Source organism: Pteronotus mesoamericanus, unplaced genomic scaffold (assembly GCF_021234165.1).
Source record: "Pteronotus mesoamericanus isolate MK-2021 breed Mesoamerican mustached bat unplaced genomic scaffold, CSHL_Meso_final contig_347, whole genome shotgun sequence".
In the NCBI taxonomy this organism is placed as follows: Eukaryota; Metazoa; Chordata; class Mammalia; order Chiroptera; family Mormoopidae; genus Pteronotus; species Pteronotus mesoamericanus.
Genome location: NW_026555137.1, coordinates 13175869 through 13197214, shown reverse-complemented (window position 1 = coordinate 13197214; position 21346 = coordinate 13175869). Strand labels below are relative to the sequence as shown.

General features: G+C 43.0%; 1 protein-coding gene across 1 annotated transcript in view; it reads left to right on the top strand.

Annotated features, from left to right (window-relative positions):
- Window positions 1–21346, top strand: part of CATSPERE (catsper channel auxiliary subunit epsilon) — a 50496-nt gene that overhangs the window by 17543 nt on the left and 11607 nt on the right. The window contains exons 10-18 of the mRNA XM_054576685.1: window positions 1388–1865; window positions 4916–5358; window positions 7170–7228; window positions 9209–9284; window positions 12911–12963; window positions 15295–15345; window positions 15733–15766; window positions 15835–15914; window positions 20576–20675. Coding sequence (XP_054432660.1) covers window positions 1388–1865; window positions 4916–5358; window positions 7170–7228; window positions 9209–9284; window positions 12911–12963; window positions 15295–15345; window positions 15733–15766; window positions 15835–15914; window positions 20576–20675 — 1374 coding nt within the window. The remainder of the gene's footprint in view (window positions 1–1387; window positions 1866–4915; window positions 5359–7169; window positions 7229–9208; window positions 9285–12910; window positions 12964–15294; window positions 15346–15732; window positions 15767–15834; window positions 15915–20575; window positions 20676–21346) is intronic.

Below are 21346 nucleotides of genomic sequence, written 5' to 3'. Positions count from 1 at the left end.
AGCCTTTTCCCTGCTGAGCAACTCTCTGTTTTCGCTCATCTGCCCTTGGATTTTTGTGCCTTGGCAGATCTGTCTCTCTTTCTCTCTTGCTTCCCTGTCTCCAGTCTAGGAAGGGAGACTGCTTTGCACTTTGGGTAAATGCCACAAACGTCTCAAAGGGAGGTTGCTCTCAGCTCTCTTAGCCCACTCCCAGCCTGTGAGACCTAAGAATCCAGGTGCAGGTGGGTTTCTCTCCGCTCTGCTGCCTGGTCACCTGGCCACCCCCACCGTCTTCAGAGGCTCACATGCCACGTTTGCGAGAGGCCCCGAATGCTTCCGGGGGATCTCCCAGCTCCCCTGCCTTGCCCCAAGAACTTTGGTTTACTACACCCAAGCACTAAGTAAAGACCTATGGGAAAGGGTGTTTCAGTGAGTGAAAACATCGCGCACCTAGGGCTCCCTGGAATTCCCGTCTGTCCCATTTACAGCACGTTCCTCTTCGCATCCCCCTGCCAAGAGTGAGAATAGCTGTATCTTTTCTGTGAAGAGCTCATCATTTGTTGCCCGTTTCCTTTTTGAGGGTTGTTTCATACTCTGTTCCAGCAACATAAGCTCTAGACTTGAGGTGGAATCTTCATTTGATAAAAATACTTTTTATACTCAATAGTCTCTTTCTTTGGTTACCAGTGTGGTATCTGTCTATTTGAGTACAGACTAATATTTGCAAATTAATTAAAACAAGGGAGACAAGACGTGCCCAAAAGACTTCTTCTGGTGGTCATAGACATAGAAGTTACATTTTAAATAAAAATCTCTAATAATTAGAAACAGCTGGAGAAGAGGGGATGTGACTCTCTAAATGAAATTAGGCCCATAACTGAACTTCAGACATAGGCCTCTCTGAATGGCCTTTTTTTCTAACAGCCTATATCCAGAAAAGGGTACTGTTGATTTGTTTAAAGTTTGAAGTGTTCTTTTCTCTTTATCTGATAACCAATGAAGCTAGAATTCCAAAAATAATTTAATGTTTGAAGTGTCCTTATAGCTTGACCTTAGTAAACATCAAGTTCAAAGGGGTATTCCTGGCCCGAGTAAATAAATACGTAAGAAAAGAGAAGATTGATGCTCTTTGAATATGTAAAAGAGAATTAAGATTAATTATTTCTAGTGATAAAACAATATATAAAAGAATAAAATTTTGGAGTAACTTATTTTTATGGTTATATGTAATATGACATACTTCTATGTCATGTATTTCTGTATTTGAAGTATTTTTCAGGCATCGAGTGAAAATAAGACCTTACCGGTGACTATATTTTACTTTTAAACACAGCAAGTTACAAGGCAGGCATCGATAGGACTACCCCTCAAATTGAAGATTTTCTAATTATTTTCAATTTTGTCACAGGCTAGTGAAAGAAGAAGCAGCATGGCAGTCTGGACAAGAAATGAAGTTTATCTTGGATATACTTCTCTTACATTTGTCAAAATAATAACCACTAAAAAACTGGGGGAAATCCTAGCTATATCCCCAGGTGCTACTCTGACTATACATAATGTGGAGTACACAGGACATCCTTTGGAACTTGGCTTGTTATTAAATTACTGCATTACATGTACTGTCACTAAAAAGATTCATCTAGTGTTATATAATGAAGACATAAAAGAGTGGGTGCTCCAAGACTTTGAGTTAAATGTCATGATTGACAGTTCTATAATTCTGCGTTTTCTACATTCAGCAATGCCAGAATTAATACTATGGGACAAGCATAGGATCTACTATTCTTACTACAATATCATTAATGCTGGAGTTTTACAAACACCTACAAAATTTGGAAATCTATCGGAATTATCACACAACAGTATTATTCACGATGTTTTTATAGGTGAGGCATTCTCGCTTTGCAAAAAGTATTCGACTTCATAACAGGCATCTTTCTTTATGAAGCTGCAGCAATTTTAAATGCACTAAGAGATGGCGCTTTTGATAGGAAAAGGTGCACTTTGTGCCACCTAAAAATGGACTCTACTAACATTAACTATGATCTTCCATAGAAAAATGGCCAACTCAAGTTCTTTTTGTCACAGGTTCATTTTGGTCAATCAGCAGATACTAACTAAGCAAATCACGTATGCGTTTTTAGTGTAGGAGGTTATGTGGTGTTATATTAACCTCCTAGGGTTCCCATAAGAAAGTACCCAACCTGGGTGGTTTAATATAGCAGAAGTGTATGGTCCCAGAGAAGACTGCATTCAAGGTATTGGCAGAGCCATGCTCCCTCTGAAACCTGAAGAGGAATCTTTCCTTCCCCTTCCTAGCTTCTGGTAGCTTCTGGTGGCTTCTGGCAAACCTTGCCATTCCTTAGCTTCAGCCACATTGTTCCAAACTCTGCCTTTGTCACCACATAGCATTCTCCCTGTGTCTCCGTGTGCCATCTTGTTATCAGGACAACAGGGCCCACCCAGTATGAACTAATCACTTCTGTAATGACCCTATTTCCAACAAAAAGGTCCCATTCTGAGGTAGTACCAAGAGTTAGAATTTTAACATTTCTTTTTTCGAGGAAACACAGTTCAACCCATAACAGGTATTGTACAGTTAAACAGAGCTGTATTTAATCCATGAACAGGTCATTTAAATTTCCCAAGCCTCAGTTTTCTGATCTAGAATATAAGAGAGCTATTACAATTAAATAAGGGATTGTATACAAAATGCATAGGATAATACTTGGCAGGTGGTAAGCCTTCAAGGAATTGAGCGAGGATACCGTGTTTTATTGCACCTTTCTTTATAAGCATCACAATATTTTGTGTTTTAAAAATTGAAGGTAAGGACCCTCCCACCAGCAAAAAGCCAGAATTTGCTGAAGGTTCAGATGATAGATAGCATTTTTTAGCAATAAAGCATTTTTGAATTAAAGTATGTAAGTTTTTAGACATGATGCTATTGCATACCTGATAAACTACAGTAGAGTGTAAACATGACTTTTTTCTATTATACTTGACACACGATATTATATTAGTCTGAGGGATACAACATGGTGATGAACGCTTGTACCTGACAAAGTAATCATCACAGTAAGTGCAGTCCCCGCCTGGTACCATACATAGTTAGTACAATATTATTGACTCTGTTTCTTAGGCTATATTTTACATCCCCATGACTACTATATAAAATCTGCAAACAATATATTTTTGTGAGGTTTTACACTTGATGTATCATCATCCTGTGTATCCTGCAACTTTTTCATTCAACAGAAATATATTTTATGTTACCACCCACATCTTTCTCACCTTCCACCGTGTGAAATTTCTAGAAACACACACAAAGCACAGCAGGCCCAGAATGTGGTAAGCCTGGGTGGATTTATTGCCCAAAGTAAACAACACAGAATTAAATGTGTAAAGTTATATGAGAAAAATTCCCTGGTCACTGTAGGGTCCCCATAATGTTGGCACCACCCTAACCCAAACCCCAACCCCAACCCTAACCTTAACCCTAACCGCACACACAGCGACAGAACCAGGAAAGCACCTGTGTCGCTGGCTTGGCATTAAGAATATCTGACCTTACAGCTTCATTAGGATGCTCTGAAAGATACTCCAGGCTTCATATTAACCTCGCCTATCAGCATTACGATTTCAGGAATGTTATTATATTGTCAAATCCCTACTGATAATGTTATAATGATGTGGGAGCTTCACTTTATAAGGAGATGTATGTGGAATAAAGTATTCTGATCCTAAAAAAATGGCATTTCTGATTTAGGAGTTTAGTTAGAATATAGTTTATGGTGGTTTGCGAAGAGGTCGCTTATTCATGCAGATTCTAAATGTCAGATGCAGAAGCACAATAATATTCTCTAAACCTTCCAACCCTGAATCCACTTTCTCCTTTCAGCCAGCCCTCCCTAAGTGTTGCTTTATGGAAATTAAAGAAAGGATACCCCTAGAAGTGGTCCACAGAGAGTGCTGAATCTGAACAGAAAGCCATGAAATCAGTTAACTATTCATTTACAGATACAACTATAGAACCAAAGAGATTAAGAGACTTATCATCTATGAACCTTTATGACTTAAATATAAAACTTCATTAAGGGAAGAAAATGTATTATTATTTACAGGATCAACCTGAAGAGGTACCAACCTCACCCCATTTCTTCATCCCGATTGTGTTCTTCTGCTAGGCCTGCCATAACAAAAACACCACAGCCACAGGAATGTATTTTCTCATGACTCTGGAGGCTAGACGTCCTCCAAGATCAAGGTGTCACCAAGGCTGGTTTCTGATGAGGACTTTTTCCTGACTTGGAGATGGCAGCTACCTTCCCCTTTCCTATATGGCCCTTCCTCTGTGTGCACGCCGCGGAAGACGGGGCGGGGAGGGGAGCGCGGGAGAGAGAGCTGGTGCCTTTTCCTCCTCTTACGAGGACAGCAGATATATGGGATTATGACCTCATTTAATCTAAATTACCTCCTTAAACACTATCTCCAAATGCAGTTACAATAGGACTTAGGACTAGAACATGCGCATTGGCCGTTGCGAGGCAGGGGGCAGGCGGGACAGGACACATTTGAGTCCATAACACAGTTCTTCCTAATGATGCCATTCCTGCGGTGCTCCTTCTTATTTTTATTTAATACACTAATTCAAGCTTTTTTTTCTCTCTCTCTCTCTAAATGATATGACATATAAGCGATAGAATGAATGCTAGGGTAAAGGTGTCCAGGGGGTAAAACTGCTTTCCTGTGAAATGGAAGAGAAGTCATCCCACGCTGTGTAAGGCTGCAGGTTTGTGCCTGCTCACGCTGATTTTCTCCAAGTACATTAATAGTCAATATAAAAGAAATTATTTTGGTTAAAAGTCGACCTATATCAAATAGCATGGCTGTATGGTTCCTTAGAATAATTCAAACTTCTCTCTCTTTTTTCCAGATTATTATGGAAATATTGTGGTAAAGATGGAAAATAATATGATGTTTTTTTTCAAGATTAATATTAGAGATGCAGTAAAGCTACACGTATGGGCAAATAACACAACAAAATCGTTAATTTTCTTGAATACATCTGGTGGAACATACCTCGTGTATGTTTTTAAAAATGGCACAATATTCCCACAGGAATATCCCTTAAACCTGGAAGCACAAAGTATAGCTTTGAAAACAAAAGAAAAATGCCCTTTTGTAGCATTTCATAGTAATATTCTTCATATTTTTTACATTTTGGACAAGGGACAGAACCTGACAGTGTGGGCACAAATAGTGTACCCGGAAAATATCGGTCTGCACATTATCGTGGAGTCCTATGGCCCAAAAATATTACAAAAGAAAGAACAGGTTCACTATGAAACTGCCTTAAGATATTGTACTAAAACCACGGTGAGTTAATATTTTAAAATTTTAATTTGATTTTAATACATGTAAAAGTATAATGTTAATACTTTTTAAAAGGATTTTTCCTTCTAAGTTTAGCTTGGAAAACATTGAGAAATAGACATGTTTTTAATAAATAATACAATAATATGATAAGCCATTAATTCCCGAGCCACAAATTTCACTTTCAGTATCTAAGGTCTCTTTGCCACTTAAAATACATTCCTGCAGAAGTATCTGTCAGTTGTATTGTTTGCTTCCTTTTTCTTTTTTTCGTACCTGGTTTTTCTCTAGAGCTCTTTTCTGCTGTCTATTGGAGCGTAATACTACTCCAAAACCCAAGGACTGCAACCAACCAACTCTATGCGTCAGCAGTTTGAGTTGTGAGCATCCGGGCATTTCAGCTTATTTCATCTGGGTTCATTCATGACACTGTGGTCACCCGGTGGCTTGTCTGGGATAGGACGGTCCAAGACGGCCTCATTCACAAGTCGAGTGGTTAGCACAAGCACGGGCTTGTTAGTATAAGGCGCTCCAGCCGGAGCCCTCCGCTCTGCCCCACGTGGCTTCTGTGCCGCACGCTAGGCTGGCTTCTTGGCACAGCAGTCTCAGGGCAGCGCTCCAGGACGATGAGCGGAGCAGTGACAAGGCCTCTTGAATCCCTGGTCTGGCCCCATTCTGTTCACCAAAGGAATTCACAAAGTCTGCCCTGATTAATACGATGGGGAAACAGACTCCGCCTGTTAACAAGAGAACAGCGAGAGTGTACTGTAGCTCTCATTGGGGGGCTCAGTTGGTTGGGCGTCATCCCACAAAGGGAAAGGTCTCAAGTTCGATTACCAGTCAGGCCACATACCTGGGTGGCAGTTCGGTCCCGGTCGGGGTGCATACAGGAGGCAGCCAATCAATGTGTCTAACTCATATCAATGTTTCTCTCCCTCTCTTTCTCCTCCCTTCCTCTCTAAAAATTAATAAATAAAATCTTTTAAAGAGTAAATATACTGTAAAGGACATGCATACATGAGTAGAGGAATTGTTGCAGCCACCTCTGCAAACATTCTATCACAATTGGTATAAATATCCTGGATACATTGTCTTGTATACTACTTTTCCAATCAATATTATAGCACAAGCATTGTACATGCTACTTTGATGTCTTCTCAAATATTGTATATTCTATTCCCTACTTCCTCTTCTAGGCTCAGCTCCCTCAAGCCTCCACAGTACAGTGGAATAGAAGTGTTCAGTGAACTCCAAAGCCAGTTATAGCAGAAAATCATTTAAAAACATATATATATGAAACTGATATATGTGAAGCATTTTACTTAAACATAAAAAAAATACATATTCATTAGTCAATCTTTTAACATAGGACCACAGACCTTTCTTTGAAATAAGTCCAGTTATTGGAGTTCTTTACAGACAATATGATATCTGTAATCATTTAAAACCCTCAAAGAAGAAATAAACAGGTCCAGAGAAAAGGTTATTAGAAAACAGAAGCGAAAAATCTGTTATGCTCAAGATATAAGTGAAAAATAAAGATAAGAATATTGTAATTACAAAAGTCAAATGAGAAGGGAGAGAGAAGCAATAGGAAAAAAAGAACTCTGATATAAAATTAAAAGGAAAATGTAACAGTAAATCTAATATGTACAGAATTGGAATTTCTGAAATAAAAAAGAAAGTAAATTGAAAAAAATGCTAAATATATTCTTTTTCTTACCTAAGAAAGATTTAAATCTGTCTTGAAAGTATCCATTGTCCTCATTCCCAATTTTCCTGTTTTGCATAAACTTTTTTATTTTCTTTTTCAGACCATAACGTTTTTTCAGAATGTGAATTATGAGGCAGTAGATGATTACTTCGAGTTGCAGTTAAGTATTGACTTTTAAAAGAACCTACTCATGTAAAATATGCTATCCAGGTTTTTGATTTGTAACTATTCTTTTATTTAAATGGCCTCATATCCTTTTAAATATCCAGATTTGGAATTCCTTGAAGTGTCTGGATAGATGTGAAATTAGTCTTGTGTATAGAAATGTAGGGTATTCCTTGTGATTAAATGGAAACATGGCCTATGGGAAGGTTCTCACTCACCCAATTGAAGATGCAAAAAACAACAACAAAAAACCCAGAGGGCTATTTCTGGATTCAATAACTTTTGAACATCTTTTATGATTCATTCCCATCCCAAAGTCTTTACATCCTCTCCTTAAGCAAAAACTAAACTCTAACACGCCCAAAAGTCTTCAGCGACGACTAGAATCAGGTACAATACCACCTTTGACTCTTGGAATAAGGCAGACAACCAACCTGGCACTGGGTCTCGAGGCATTTCTGTGGTTATCACTGTGTGATTCAATATATTTCCAGGAAAAATAGCACTGTTTTTCAAGCCAAAGTCCATTTTTCTCTAGTCGGCTGCTACGCCGAGTGAGTGGAGTCCCCACTGGATGCCAAGCACATTCTAGGTGCTCAAACTACCCGGTAAAGCAAGGAGCGTGAAAAGCACGGTGCGGCAAGCGCTCCAGTCGATAAACAAGACGATGCCGGAGAGGTCCGAGCGCCAGCGAGAAAGCGCAGCCGCGAAGCGGGGTAGCGGGGAGGACACGCGACGCCGGCCACACTCGCCGGCCCTTCCCCCTCGCCCGCCGCCGTGTCTCATTCTCAGGCTGTGGTTGAGAACGTTTGCGTGTGTTAGTGGATGTTTACTCGGGATTCTGTTGCTGTAGAATACATATCAAATTGTCCAGGATACTTCAGGTCAGTCTGATGCTTTAGAAAAAAATACCCAAAGTTGTGAAATCAGCCACGGTAGGAAAAAAAAAAAAAAAAAGTGCCTATCAGGAAACCTGTGTAGAAAATTGAAGATGAAATGTTTACTTTTGTGTCCTTTAGAGGTTCATACTATATTACTGAACTTATCATATCGAAAATGCCATCAAATTGAAAAAAGCCACAATTGGCATATAGTTCATTATAAGATGCTTCCTAATTTCAAAGCTGTTTAAATGAGGAAAAAAATATGTATTTTAGAATTAATGAAATATATGGCACAGTGATTTAAAAATATGAAAATGAGCTATTTGTACCCTGATTTAGTATATTTTATATCAAATACATAACTAAGTAAATATTAAAACGTAATAAATATTGGAAGAAAAAGGGCATTTGTTCGTGGTTAGCTTGTTCGCATTTGTTTTTCCCCCAGGCTTTCCCTTAGCAGTGAGTGGAGAGGTTTTGAAGAAAGCTTTCTCAGTCTCCTCTGTGATTTTTTACTTGTTTTGCCTGAGTACAAAATGACTTGGGTGCGTTCGTGCGCTAGGAGGGCCTTGTATCTGATCTGCCTTTTGATGCCAGTCAGATCATAGTACGCAGCATAGTGGGGTTCAGAAAACTCCTCTCGTGACTTCCTCGCTGTCGCTCTGAAGGTGGTGATCCATGGGAGGGGAAATCTGGAGACGTGGGAGAAGAAACCCCCGCAGTGGCTTCTGGCTGCGGCAGGACAGGGGTCCGCCCCCGGCGGACCTCCGCCCTCCGGGTCCAGCGGGAGTTAGTGGCACAGGGGTTTGAAGTGCTGGTAGACGCTCTCTTCTATTTCCCATTGTGTCGACCCCACACTGGTCAAAATAGGGGATACGATGAGGTGGCAATGGCTTTCGGGTCTGACCCCAGGCACAGCTGCCTTAGCAGAACCCGGCGCAGCGGCCAGCACGCCCTCCGGACGCTCGCACGCCTCGCGAGGGGTTCGGCCACCTCGGGTACGTGGGCCGTTTCCGCCGCTCTACAGAAAGGCGGGGTCACGTCTACCACCCGTGTGACTCTCTAATTCTGCATGTATTCTTTCTCCTAGATACCGGAAAACGGGGCTTCTGCTTGTTCAGGTTAGGCCTAGTGAATATGCAAAAACATGTCCAATATCCCCAAAGGTAAGTGTACTTAATGCATAAACACAAGTTTCCAGGTATGAAAGTCGCCATGGGGATGTAAAGTATGGCAACTTACTACAATAATGCATAGGCACAAATTTCTAGTTGTAGTTGCGGGGATGTAAAGTACAACATAAGGAATATAGTCAATAATGTTGTAATAGCTATGCGTGGTGTCAGACGGGCTCTAGATTTATTGGAGGGATCCTTCGTGAGGCATATAAATGTCTAAACACGATGTTGTGCACCTGAAACTAATATAGTATTGTATGTGAACTGTAATTGGAAAATAAATTTTAAAAAAAGAATGCATAGGTAGTAAGCTCAGTAATACATATAACCTCCATATAATACCACTCCATTAATACTGAGCAATGTTTCGTAATGTTTCATAATGTTTCACTGTTGAAATAGCCTTAGTTTACTTGGGAAACAAACAAACAAAAAAAAAATCAGACTTCTGTCTTCCGTGAGTTTACCATCTAGAGGGAGATGTATAAACATATGTAAAAAAAAATGTAAAGGCATTCATTTTTGAAAATAAAGCTGTGTAAAGGAAAACTGAAATTAATGGAGACAAATCAAGCAGGATACAGTTTGTCAGAGAAGGCTGCCGTCCTGCATTAGTTTATTCAAAAATTTAACCATGTCTTTACTCAAAAGAATTTATCGTGCGCCTCCTATGTGCCTAGGTTTCCATCTGCGCGCTGGGGCATGAATTACGAAGGTGAAAACACAGTACCTTCCCAGGGGAGAGCATAAGCTAGCGCAGCTGAACGTGGGGCACAGTTAGCCCCAATGAAAGAGTGAGCGCTTTTGATTGAGAGGAGAAAGGTGCAAAGAAGACGATGCATAAAATGACTGTTGCAGAATGAGGAGGGGCTGAGCAGGCAGAGGGCAGCGAACTCCAGGGAGAGGCAGATGCTAAGCACAGCAGCGGGGCTTAGCCACAGGCGCTGCACCATTCATGCAACGAAGACATCCTTCCCACCACCCGCTCCTTGCGATCTGTCCCACACTGAGGGAGGCCTCCTCTCTTCACTCCTTCTCAGCCCAGCTAACGATCCGTAACGTATATTGAGCACCTACGATGTGCCAGGCGTGACACAACAAGGAATGCCGACGCGAAGAACGCAAAGCTCAATGAGGCGTAGTCCCTGTCCTTCAAGACCCCGTACAAGGAAATGGTTCCTACCAGGCAGCGGGTGCATGAGCTCAGAGGGGCCCTGGACAGGGGCACACATGGTCTGTCCATGAGCACGGTGCACAGACACTGCCTCCTCGGGAGCTTGCCTGTGGGTCCATACCAACCCTCCCTGTCGGCCCGCCGCGCTACCTACCCAGCTTAGCCTGCAGAGGAGGAAGCAGGAAATAGCAACCTCCTGAGTTCCTGCCCCGGCCTAGGTCTGTGTGTGCTCGGTCTCCAGCCCCACCCTAGTCCAGACAAGACACCTTCCTGAAGCCCCCCCCGGGTTCCTCCATCCCTCTCCTTGTCTAATCAATAGATGCCTTAGGGAGGGATCCCCATTCACTGTGCCCTGCCCAGCCCAGGCATTACAAAGCGGGTTCATCTCACCCGAGTTCTAAGTTCTACCCCCTACTGGCTTGGGCTCAGCGGCCTCATTTGTAAAAAGGGAAATGGAACAGCTATCTCACAGTGCTTATCCGCTCTGCAGAGAGTATTAAATGAGATACTTTATGTAAAGCGCCCAGAACCGTGCCTACTGCAGAGTAACATTCTAATATGACTTTCCTCCTTGGGACGCCCTGAGACATGGACAGGTCAAACCAAGCTGCCCCCTGCACCCGAGGTAATTTGTGTGGAGCCGCCCCCTGACACAGAATGAAGAAATATGCAGTAGCCCATCAAGCAACAGGAAACTGGGGCCTTGTATAGGCAGATCCTCCAGCTAGCCAAGAAAATCAAAATCTGTGCACAACGAAAAGGGATGCCCTCAACCACAGACCCTTCTTTGCGGTCCTGTACTGACCAGTGAGCAGGTCATCAGCCTCACAGATGAACACACAGAGACACAGGGCCCAGCTCTGTATGCACATGGAACCGCGGCCCGCAGACTTCTCTCCCTGGATCATGTGAGGCCCTGGCTGAATCTGCTGGACCGGGCAGACCGTGGGCTGAGCCATGGGAACAGCAGCCTGCTCTCTTGCCACTTAGTGTTCACATCCGGCAGCAGAGCAGCAAACAGAGCTGGCAGCTCCCACAGGGCCCCGTCTGCCTTTAACCACGCACCAAGATCCGGGATGCAGGGAGGCTGCCTGAGTAAATCGGCCCCCGAGGGCCCCCAGAACCCCTCCCAGGTTGAATGTCCCCAGGGAGAGAGGACTACACTCTGCCTAATGCATTGTCTACCATCATTTCTGCATGGAGGGCCCTTGGAATTCCCGTCTCGGTTCAGGTCTTCTGTCCAGTTCCAGGGAATACGCAGTCTGGGCCTGAGCCGCCCTGCCCTGGGTCTGCACCTAAGAGAATGACATTAGATAAGACCGGCGCACTCCCTGTTTTCACGGAGGCTGTCAGGACCCCTCTAATTAGCTGTCCAGCCCTGGGGACACACGCCAGCCCTGCAGCGGCGCTTACTTGTGCTGTCCACGCTCTGTGCCCACGCTTACGTTCAAGATCCACCTGCAGGTCACCTCCTAGTCATGGATGTGTAAACGAGGCCCCAAGAGAAACTTGATGCTACACATAAGACCATTGAGCGATGGTGGGTGCCAACTAGGAAAGATTGGAGGACTTCAGTGAGCCCTGTGCGCCACGTGGATAAATTTGTAATGGCAAACAGCAGGCCTGTGCTTGTGGAATGCATTTGGTAGGAAAATAAAGACAATGATGAAGGACAGCAAGGACTGCGGGTACAGCTGTGGAGCGAGCAAAACGGGTCCTATAGGTGAGGTCAGGTGGTTCAGAAAATAAAATCCATGAGCTCTTGCTGTCGTGCATGCCTTTCAAGTGAAGCCCAAAGGTCTTGGTTTAGCAGTACAGGTATCTGAACCCACCAAGCTTGACCCTCATAATCCCCAAGCCATTCTTCAGCGTAGGAAGTATCAGGCGTTTTTCAGATTTGCCTTGTGCAAATATGCAGCACAGAGGACATGTTTAAGACAGCATGCAAGTGTCTAGATTGGCTTACAAAGTCTGGGGGGTTGGGGCGGGGTCAGGAGAGACAGCAGGGAGGCGGGTGTCCGCGGCCAGGTAGAAATACATAGAAGTAGTCTTCCCAGTCAAGGAAGAACCAGGATTCTGGTTAAAAAGAAATCACGGTAAGAACTAGACATATCGTAGACTCCTGCCCGCTGAGTCAGGCTCAAACCAGAAGCACAGAGTTGATCGCCATGGTTGTAGAGGTGCTGGTGAGAGAGGAGACCAAGTCAGCTCTCTGAGATACTGACAGAAGAAAGCAGAGAACTAACCTTTGGGCCTCATGAGCGGTAAGTAAGAAATGAAACAAAGAAAGAGAAAAAAGTGATCAAAGAAGTAGGAAAACAGCACATTGAAAAGGTTATTAATGCGCTTCTATAAAACATAATTGCTTTTTGCTACAGAAATATTTTAGACCGTGTGCATCAGAACCACTGAACTCACCATCTAACGCGCTTCATTGTAGGTGTTCCAAATAGCTGTTGGCTGTGATCCTAGTAAATACATTGCTGTTAAAGGGCAAGTATATTTGCATCTGACCTGTCTTACTCTTTTAGCTTCAAAACAAATGGGAAACGAAATGGTAATTATTAGTGATAAATTTAGCCTAATGACTGACATGTTCACAATGAAATCCAAAATTAAATTGACAATTTGTCCAAACCAAATTTGTTCAAACTTTTTGCTGAGTCAAATGTCACATTTGATCATTACGGAAAGGGAAAAAGAATTAACTTCTTTCCCTATCACCAGCATTTTTCTCCACCTCCCTCTTTAATAAGCCAGTTCCCATCTTTCGCCTTTAACTCTCTCAGCTCTGCAGTCTACAGCTCATTCCTGGGGGAATGAGAGGGAGAAACACCTACCTCTGTTTTCCATCCTACTCCACCCAGTAATGATTTCACTTCCATCAGAGAATTGCTTACATCCACATCAAAGACGTCTTGGTTTACTGCGCCATTTTTTATGGGAAATTTTGAAGAGCAAACCTAACAGAAGCACCGATGTTCCCACCAGAGGTGTGCCTTTCATTGACCTGACTGTGGTTCGCAGTGATGCATGCTGGGATTTGCGTTATCTGCTTGCCACAGCTCTCTTTCTTCTACATGGGAAAGTCAAGGTCAACATACAGAGTCCGTTTAACTGAGGTTAAATGTATAATGGAGAGAGCAATGTATTGCGATTCCTTTCCTGTGGTTAGAAGTGGGGGTGAGTCTCTTTTTGAAATGATTTGCTCTCATCCAGAACAAATGTCTGCTAAATGTCTGTCATCCTAATAATCTTTTGAGGACTGAGTTGCCGTGATCAGTTGCTGGATTGATCCTTAAGTATTCTCATCTCATTCAGCAAGGAATTTGCATTTTTTGGAAAGCCTTTTTCAGGAACCACAAAGGCTAATTGATTTATACAGCCTATAGTATCCTATTTCTGGGATGGCCTACATACATCCTTGCTCATGAGAGTACAGCCTATGAACCAGGCATCACCTGGGAATTTAATAGAAATGCAGAATTCCACTTCTGCTGAGTCAGAATCTCTATTTTTTAAAAATGTCCAGAAGATTAGTAGGGCCATTAACATTTGAGAATAGCTGCACTAAACAAGTTACCAAAATCAATTCCCAGTATGCAGTCTTCCTGCTTCAGTGAAACGCAAAGCAGCCTGAATCAACTACTTGTGGGAGGGTCTAGATAACAATCGTCAAGCTTCACTACTCTTCGGAATCGCAGGGAGAGCATGTTTACAAAACACAGATTTCAGGAATAAGATCCAGGCCTCTCAGTCAATGACCCATTGCTCTGGAACCCAACAAACAACTCTAACACCTTGGATTTGGGTTGTAGTTGTGGAGGAGCCTAAGGTTTCATAGTTACCAAAGGAGACACGTGGGACTCAAGGTATTGTACTTTTTTTTTTAATGTAAAGAATGTGATACTATCTTTATTGATCAACTACCATATTTTGCTGTGTATAATGCGCGCACACGTTTTTGTGCGCATTATACATGGGACTTTTTTTAAGTATGTTTTATTGATTATGCTATTACAGATTGTTCCATTTTTTTCTCCCCTATATCCTCCTCTACCCTGCACCCCCCTCCCTCCAGTATTCCACCCGTCCCAGCTCAGGTCCATGGGTTGTACATATAAGTTCTTTGGCTTCGCCATTTCCTATACTATTCTTAACCTCCCCCTGTCTCTTTTATACCTACCAATTATGCTTCTTATTCCCTGTTCTGATGGGAGACTTGTCAATGAAGGAGAGCATCTCTTGGGGTCTAATTTGGGTTTGGGGTTAGGAGATGGTCCAGACTCCTGATATCTATCTAAACACAGCGGTGATTAAGGTTCCTTATAAGGTACAACCAACAAAAATGGTCAAATGAATCATTTAACTTACTAAAAATACTATTATTACATACACTATGATATCCTTATCTCTGCATGAACCCAAGCTAGAAATTATGTGTAATCTTTAAAGCAGTTCCTTACCTGCGCAACTGAGTCTCTAGTAGAAATTAGAAATCTGTGGTTTAAAAAAATGTGTGAGGAATAAAACCATCCACAGAAATTTGTCTTCATTTTGATAGGTTTTCTATCAGTTTTTCACATGTATCAAATATAAGAAGGAAATCAGTAGATTTCAAATTCTAGTGTCTTCAGAAATATTTGTAAAACTGATTTGTAAAAAGAGAAATGCTAGTGCAACACACCAACCCCACAGATTATAGCTCAGTAAGTGATGATCCTGTGATACTCTCAAGTTTGAGAATTAGTTAAGTGAGTCAATGTTTGTGCAAGTATTTAAGAAATGATGATATTACAACTTCATTATGTTTTATTTTTATAGATTTAATAACAAAAGATGTACTCAGCATGATTTGTACTACACTATTGAAAAGTAAGAAATATTTTAACATAAGCACTGAGTTTTTATTAATGTACTACCAATAATTTAGAGTCAGTATTCCTATTAGCATCAATCTTTTATAATATATGCATTCATTGCTTATAGGCACTGCTTTTACTGCATGTAACACATTTTGAAAAGTTGGATCTTCATTTTCATTTGGTTTGAAATATTTTTAAATTTCTTTTAAGATTTCTTCTTTTACCCATGTGTTACTTAGAAGTGTGTTGTTTAACGCCCACATATTTTGGGAGTATTTTGTAATTATGGTTATCTATTTGACTTCTGTGATACCTTCCTACCCAAACAAAGTAATGGTTTTAATGTTTAAGTTTGAAAAGAAGAAAAGATAGGTAATGAAAAATGTCTTTTTTACAGGTCATACCTGAGGGATCGACCACTTAAAAACTTGGTAAGAAAACTATAATTGTATCAATCGGCCTAATATAGAAAATAACCAAAACATTTGGTCTTTTCTAGAAAGTAAAATATAATTGGAAAAAATACGGCTGCCCACGGAGGCTTGATTTCAGAGAAAAGTTTCACCCTTTGATTCAGTTGTAAGTATACCCCCACTAAAACCTGAACTTACTTTGCAAGGTTCAAAATAAAAGATGACAAGAAGGCTACTTAATCATGCACTTAATAATAAATATTTTGGAGCACCCAGTATATGTGACACCAGGTTTTCAGTACAGGTTAACCAAGGGACAACTCATGGTCCCTGCATGTGAGGGAGGTGACAATTTAGCAGCTGACACCTAAGTGGGTCAGGAAGCTGAGCTTCTTCTAGAGGATGTAGGCAGAGCCCCTGAACCCTCCTCGCTTTACCCTCTCTACTTCGCCCCCCAAGCTCTGCTGGTGCCCCCATCACACTGACGGTACTTCGATAGGAACTACTTTTCCCAGGTGACCTGTGACTCCTTTCCATGGGCCAGTAATAATTGAAAGCAAGGCAAGGAACCATGTGTACTAATAAGGGACCGGGGAGATTTCAAGAATGTTATCTCTAACTTTTAATTCTTATAAACAATATTTCATAATAAAAATATGAATAAACATGCTCTAAGGAAGGCTTTTCCAAGTAATTCTGTATTCATTTGCTTGCTTTTCTGACTTTATTTTTGATTTTTAACTATAGAAGTTCCACACCTTGCCACAAATTTTAAAATATAAGAAAAGAGGTAAATGACCTGTATTTCTAAATTTTTTTTTTTTTTGCTATTATAAATAAAATTGTGGTGAATATCCATTTACGGACCCGTTTGGACACTAGTCCAGATATGCTATTAGGATCAATTACTGGAAGTGAAATTCCTAGGCGTAAAACATCAGAACTTTACGCTAGCGCTCAGTGTTCTGGGCCCCCTTAGGTTCCTGAGCTCCCACAGTGTGGGGGGGTGTGGGGGTAATGAATCAGGAGCCCCAGTTCACTTTCGCCTTCAGGGCCTCCCCTATGAGGGTCCCCAGGGCCTCTGCTGGGGCACCCTTCCCCCTACTCCTCACCGCACAGCCTAAGGCTCCACGCTGCCCCCGCCTTACACCACCCTCCTCCCATCCCTCTGTCGGGGGTTCTCTTGAGCCAGCAAGCGGGTCTGCTACCCGGGTTGCCTTCTGATCTTCTATACAACTAATCATGCCACTGCTCTTCCTGGGCCCCCAAGCCCTCCTTCCTCCCGCCGAGGCCTAGTTGTCTTTGTTTTATGTAGGCCTCGTCCTCATGGGTGAAATATCTTAATGTTCTCTCCCAGAGAAGTGCACTCTTCCGTTCAATCCATCATTATTAAACAGCTACTCTGCACTAATTACCGCGCCAGGCACTGGGAATTCAAAGATAAATAAGACAGGATTTCTGAGCTCCAGGCCGCAAGAGTCTGATGAAATAGATAAACATAGGAGCTGATGATAAGCTAAGTGGAATGATAGAAGGCAGTGGTGTGGGTGGTTGGTTGGTATTGAAATGCCAAAGTACCCAACCAGCTGTGGAAGGAAGAGGGGCTCTGGGAAATGCTGCTAGAAAACACGCATTCGAGCTGAGTCATTGAGTCTTAATGGATGATGGATACTGAGCTGAAGGCAGTGAACTCCACTGGGCAAGCCTCTTCAGCAGACGGTAGAACGTTGGTGGGGCACGTGGTGAGAAATGAAGTGTCAGCAGAAGAGGCTGGGGAAGGAGTAGGTGGGTCCCCCGTCATGGAGGGCTTCCTCCCATTCCTACGGTAGAGCCGCATGACCACATATTTGCTCTAGCAAGTTCTCTCTGGGAAAAGTGTAGAAGAGGGATTTCAGGGAAACAAGTCTACATAAGGAGCCCAGGTGGTGAAGTATACTGGGAGTCTAGGAAGGATGTAACCAAATTACCGAAAGAGCAACAAGTGCAAAGAAGAGGAATCATTTCTGAGAAAAATGAGCGATTATAATAGGCAGGGATTGGTAACTGATAGATGTGAGTGGTAAGGAGAGAATGGAGAAGATAGAGGAGTCAAAGGTGACGTCAGTCAGAAGAGACTCCCCCACACCCCCCAAACCTTCACCTTCGACTCACCTTCAAGCACCTGTATCCGTAGCTCTGTCTTCCTATCACCATGCATGAACTACACAGGAATCTAAGGTCTATCCCTCCATTTGCGAACTGTATCCCCAACCCTTTCCTAATTAAGAGCATTGCTCCAGAAATTGTCGCTTCTTTCTCCTGCATCACCAACTTTACCCTCTCTATTGGCCCATCATCCAAATACACAGGCCACCTGGGACCACACAGGGAGGTACCAGGGCCAGGCAGGAGGTCGATGGAGCGAGGGGAAAATGGGGGCAAGAGCCTTGACTGCGTTTCCCGTGGGAAGGAATGGAGACGGCAGGGTAGAGCAGGCTTAGGACTTTTGAAAAAAGGGTGAGCAGGCCCTGGGCCTAGGTGTTGTCCCTGGATGTCTGATACCTGGCCTTTCCGTTGGAGAGCCCGGAGTAGGAGAGCCAAGAAGCACTCGTTGATTTGCATATGAAAGGCACGCTCCAAGGCCAAAGACTTGCTATCTCTACAAATTAACCCCGGGAGGGTCAGTCCCTGTTGGGTGAGCAAGGCCCCAGGTAGTAAAGCCTCACAGCACAATGGGACATCCAGAATGGTCACACGGGATTGTAACCTTGTGCCTAGGGGATCAGCAGAGGTCTCTCCTTCCCGAAAGTGGAACGACGGTGGTGAAGTTGCAAATTGTAGGAGAGTTAGTTGCCAACTAGTGGCATTTCTAAGTTTCTCAGGTTTAATTATTGGTATATCTTCTATTAATGAACATAATGAAAATAAGCCATGCTCATTTAGGCAAATATTTTTATCCCATAATCTCAATGAAATAAATAAAATAATATCAAAGATCCTTATATATCCAGAAAGTAGGTGCCATGCGATTTATCCTCATTGCCACTAGATGACACTGTAGCTTATTGCTTTTTGTGAGTGTCAAAAGATGCCAGCTCACAGGGTTCAAGTAAGATCCGTTGTATTTAAAGAAAAGATGGTTTTGCAACTGGTCTTAGTCCTTCAAAACTCTGATGGCTTATAGGAGATGCAATCAAGCTTGCTGTGCCTTCTCAAGTTCCTAGAATGAGAGCTTTGCTTAAGCCTCACCCAAATCTCTTAAAGTGTGTACAAAATTGCGCGGATCCGCATGCACCAGTGTGTTCTCCTGTGGGCAGCGCCCCGAGCTCTCAGAGTTTGGCTCTCTACGATCTCTTTCCGCCCAAGAAAGAAGTCAGGGTCCGCGGCTCCAGTCCCTAGTTACTCACACCCGAGTTCCTCTTTACCATTTCTAAAAACTAATTAAGATGCAAGTGAAATCGCTTCTCACAGACCACTTTCTGACACTTAAAATGTTCCTGCCCAATTTGTGAGAGTGGGACAACATCAATGTTTCACCATCAGGAGTGGAGAGAAGCAGTTTGCAGCTGGCCTGGGAAGCCAGAGAGAGGAATGCCTGCGAGGCCCGCGCGCAGCAGTCTGGGCGGTGAACGAGGAGCCGCTGTCAAGGACCTGGTATTTCCTATGAATCAACACAGAGATGGGAAGCAAAAAACATGTCAGACACTGAGGCGACCTGCCCGAGACCAAGGTCCTATGTGAAATTTCCATCCAAGGGGTGCAGGGGACAATTCCACTTTTAGGAGAAAAAAAAAAATGGGCAATAACTGATGGAGAAGGAAGACGTGTGTCCCTCTTTAAAACAGCCACAAGTTCTGGTTAGCAAGTGTTTGACTTTATCAGTGCCTGCGCTTTAGCTTCGGTCTCAAGTCCCTATTTTCTTGTAATAGCAGGAAAAACGCAATCTTAACAATGTGAAGTAACGCACCTTTTTTAAACTCACTGAGTTGCGGGTAAATACTCTAAACTCAGCGGGGCTGGGGTCTCAGTCGGCAGCCGCCCACGCTGGTCTGCGTGCTGGCGTCTGCGGCTCGCAGGAGTCGCCGCGTGGTCCCTGCGCATGGCTGTGCGCGACCCTCACGCCGGGCCTTCTGATGACCTCTGCTTCTCCGCCCACCTCGGTTCTCAGGGCAGGCGCTGCTGATCCTCCGAGCTCCAGCCCCACCTTCCATCGCCGCCTCCGGGGAGACCTGCCGACTCCCCTCATCACAGTCGCTCTGTGGCTTAATGCTCAGTGCGGAATAGGCCCTAGTGGGCCTTCGTCGATTAAGCGACACCAGATCCTTGCTTTGACCTTCCTCGCTTCTCATCTCTCTCCCTGCGACCAGACGTGAGAGCTGGGCCTCAGCTACTGTCCCCTTATCAATATGTAGTTCCCATCAAAGCAAAGAGAAGTTATCCAGCTATGCAAAAAAAGCAAAACAAAACAAAGAACCCCTGCTTCATGACTATTAGGTTTATTAGGAAGGCTATACAGTGAGTACTGCGATGGTGTTACAAAAAGGAACACTGAGGCTTACAGAGTTTAACTAACTTCCCCAGGGTCACAGAGCTGCTAAGTGATAGACAGGATTTAAACCTAAGCCCATCAGACTTCAAAGCTGGAGCTCTTGATCCCTCTGTTCTACTGGAAAATAAAACCAGTCCACTGTGGGTAGGAAAAAAAATTACCTGCAGAGCCTATGACTACCAAAATTAATATATGGAAAAGAAGCCACTGTCCTATGGAACAGATTTAAAGGGGTCAGAAAAAATAAAATAATATTTATAGTAGAATGATGCAATTATTTTTTGTGCTTGCTGTTTCAGATACGATGAGGACGGCTTTATTGAAGACGTTGAAGTAAATTTCATAGTGTGGGAAATACATGGCAGGGACGACTATAGTTTTAATACCACTATGAAGAAGGTATGGCATCCTAGAATTAAAGAGGATGAGCATGCAGTTAGAAATGTCTTTCTATTTTAAATCTATATATAAATTATCGCAGGAAAATAAAACCGGTCCACTGTGGGGAGGGGGAAAGAAACATTACTTCTATATCCTATGACTACTAAAATTAATTTATGAAAAAGAAGTCATTGTCATAGAAAACAACTTAGAGGGGTCAGAAAAAAATAAAATTATATTTATAGTAGCATGATGCAGTTATAGATGCATATTTTATTTTCTCTCCACACTGTATTTAATGTTGGATGATTTATGGGTCTCTCTGGCTGCCTTTGGCTTTCGGCCATTGATCACATCTGTGTTAAATCAAACAGACACTCTCTAGGCTTCACCTCACTTGACTTCTTTGCATCATGTGACCCGCTGACCTTGGCTTGACTGTCCCCCATCTCCCAGTTTACCTTCGCGTTCTATGACAGGTCGCGCTTGGCCTGCATAGCGGATCCCCGGTATTCTGCCCGTCCACGGTGCAGGCCACAGCGCGCGGCCTTACGCTCCCACCGCCACTCCATTCCCAGCCACCTCCCTCGCCGTGGGGCTTCCCGCCCCTGCCTGGGCTTCGGGATGGAGCCCCGCTAGAAGTTACCAGCATTGATTCCTGAGATTCCCCAGAGGGCTCCTGCTCAAAC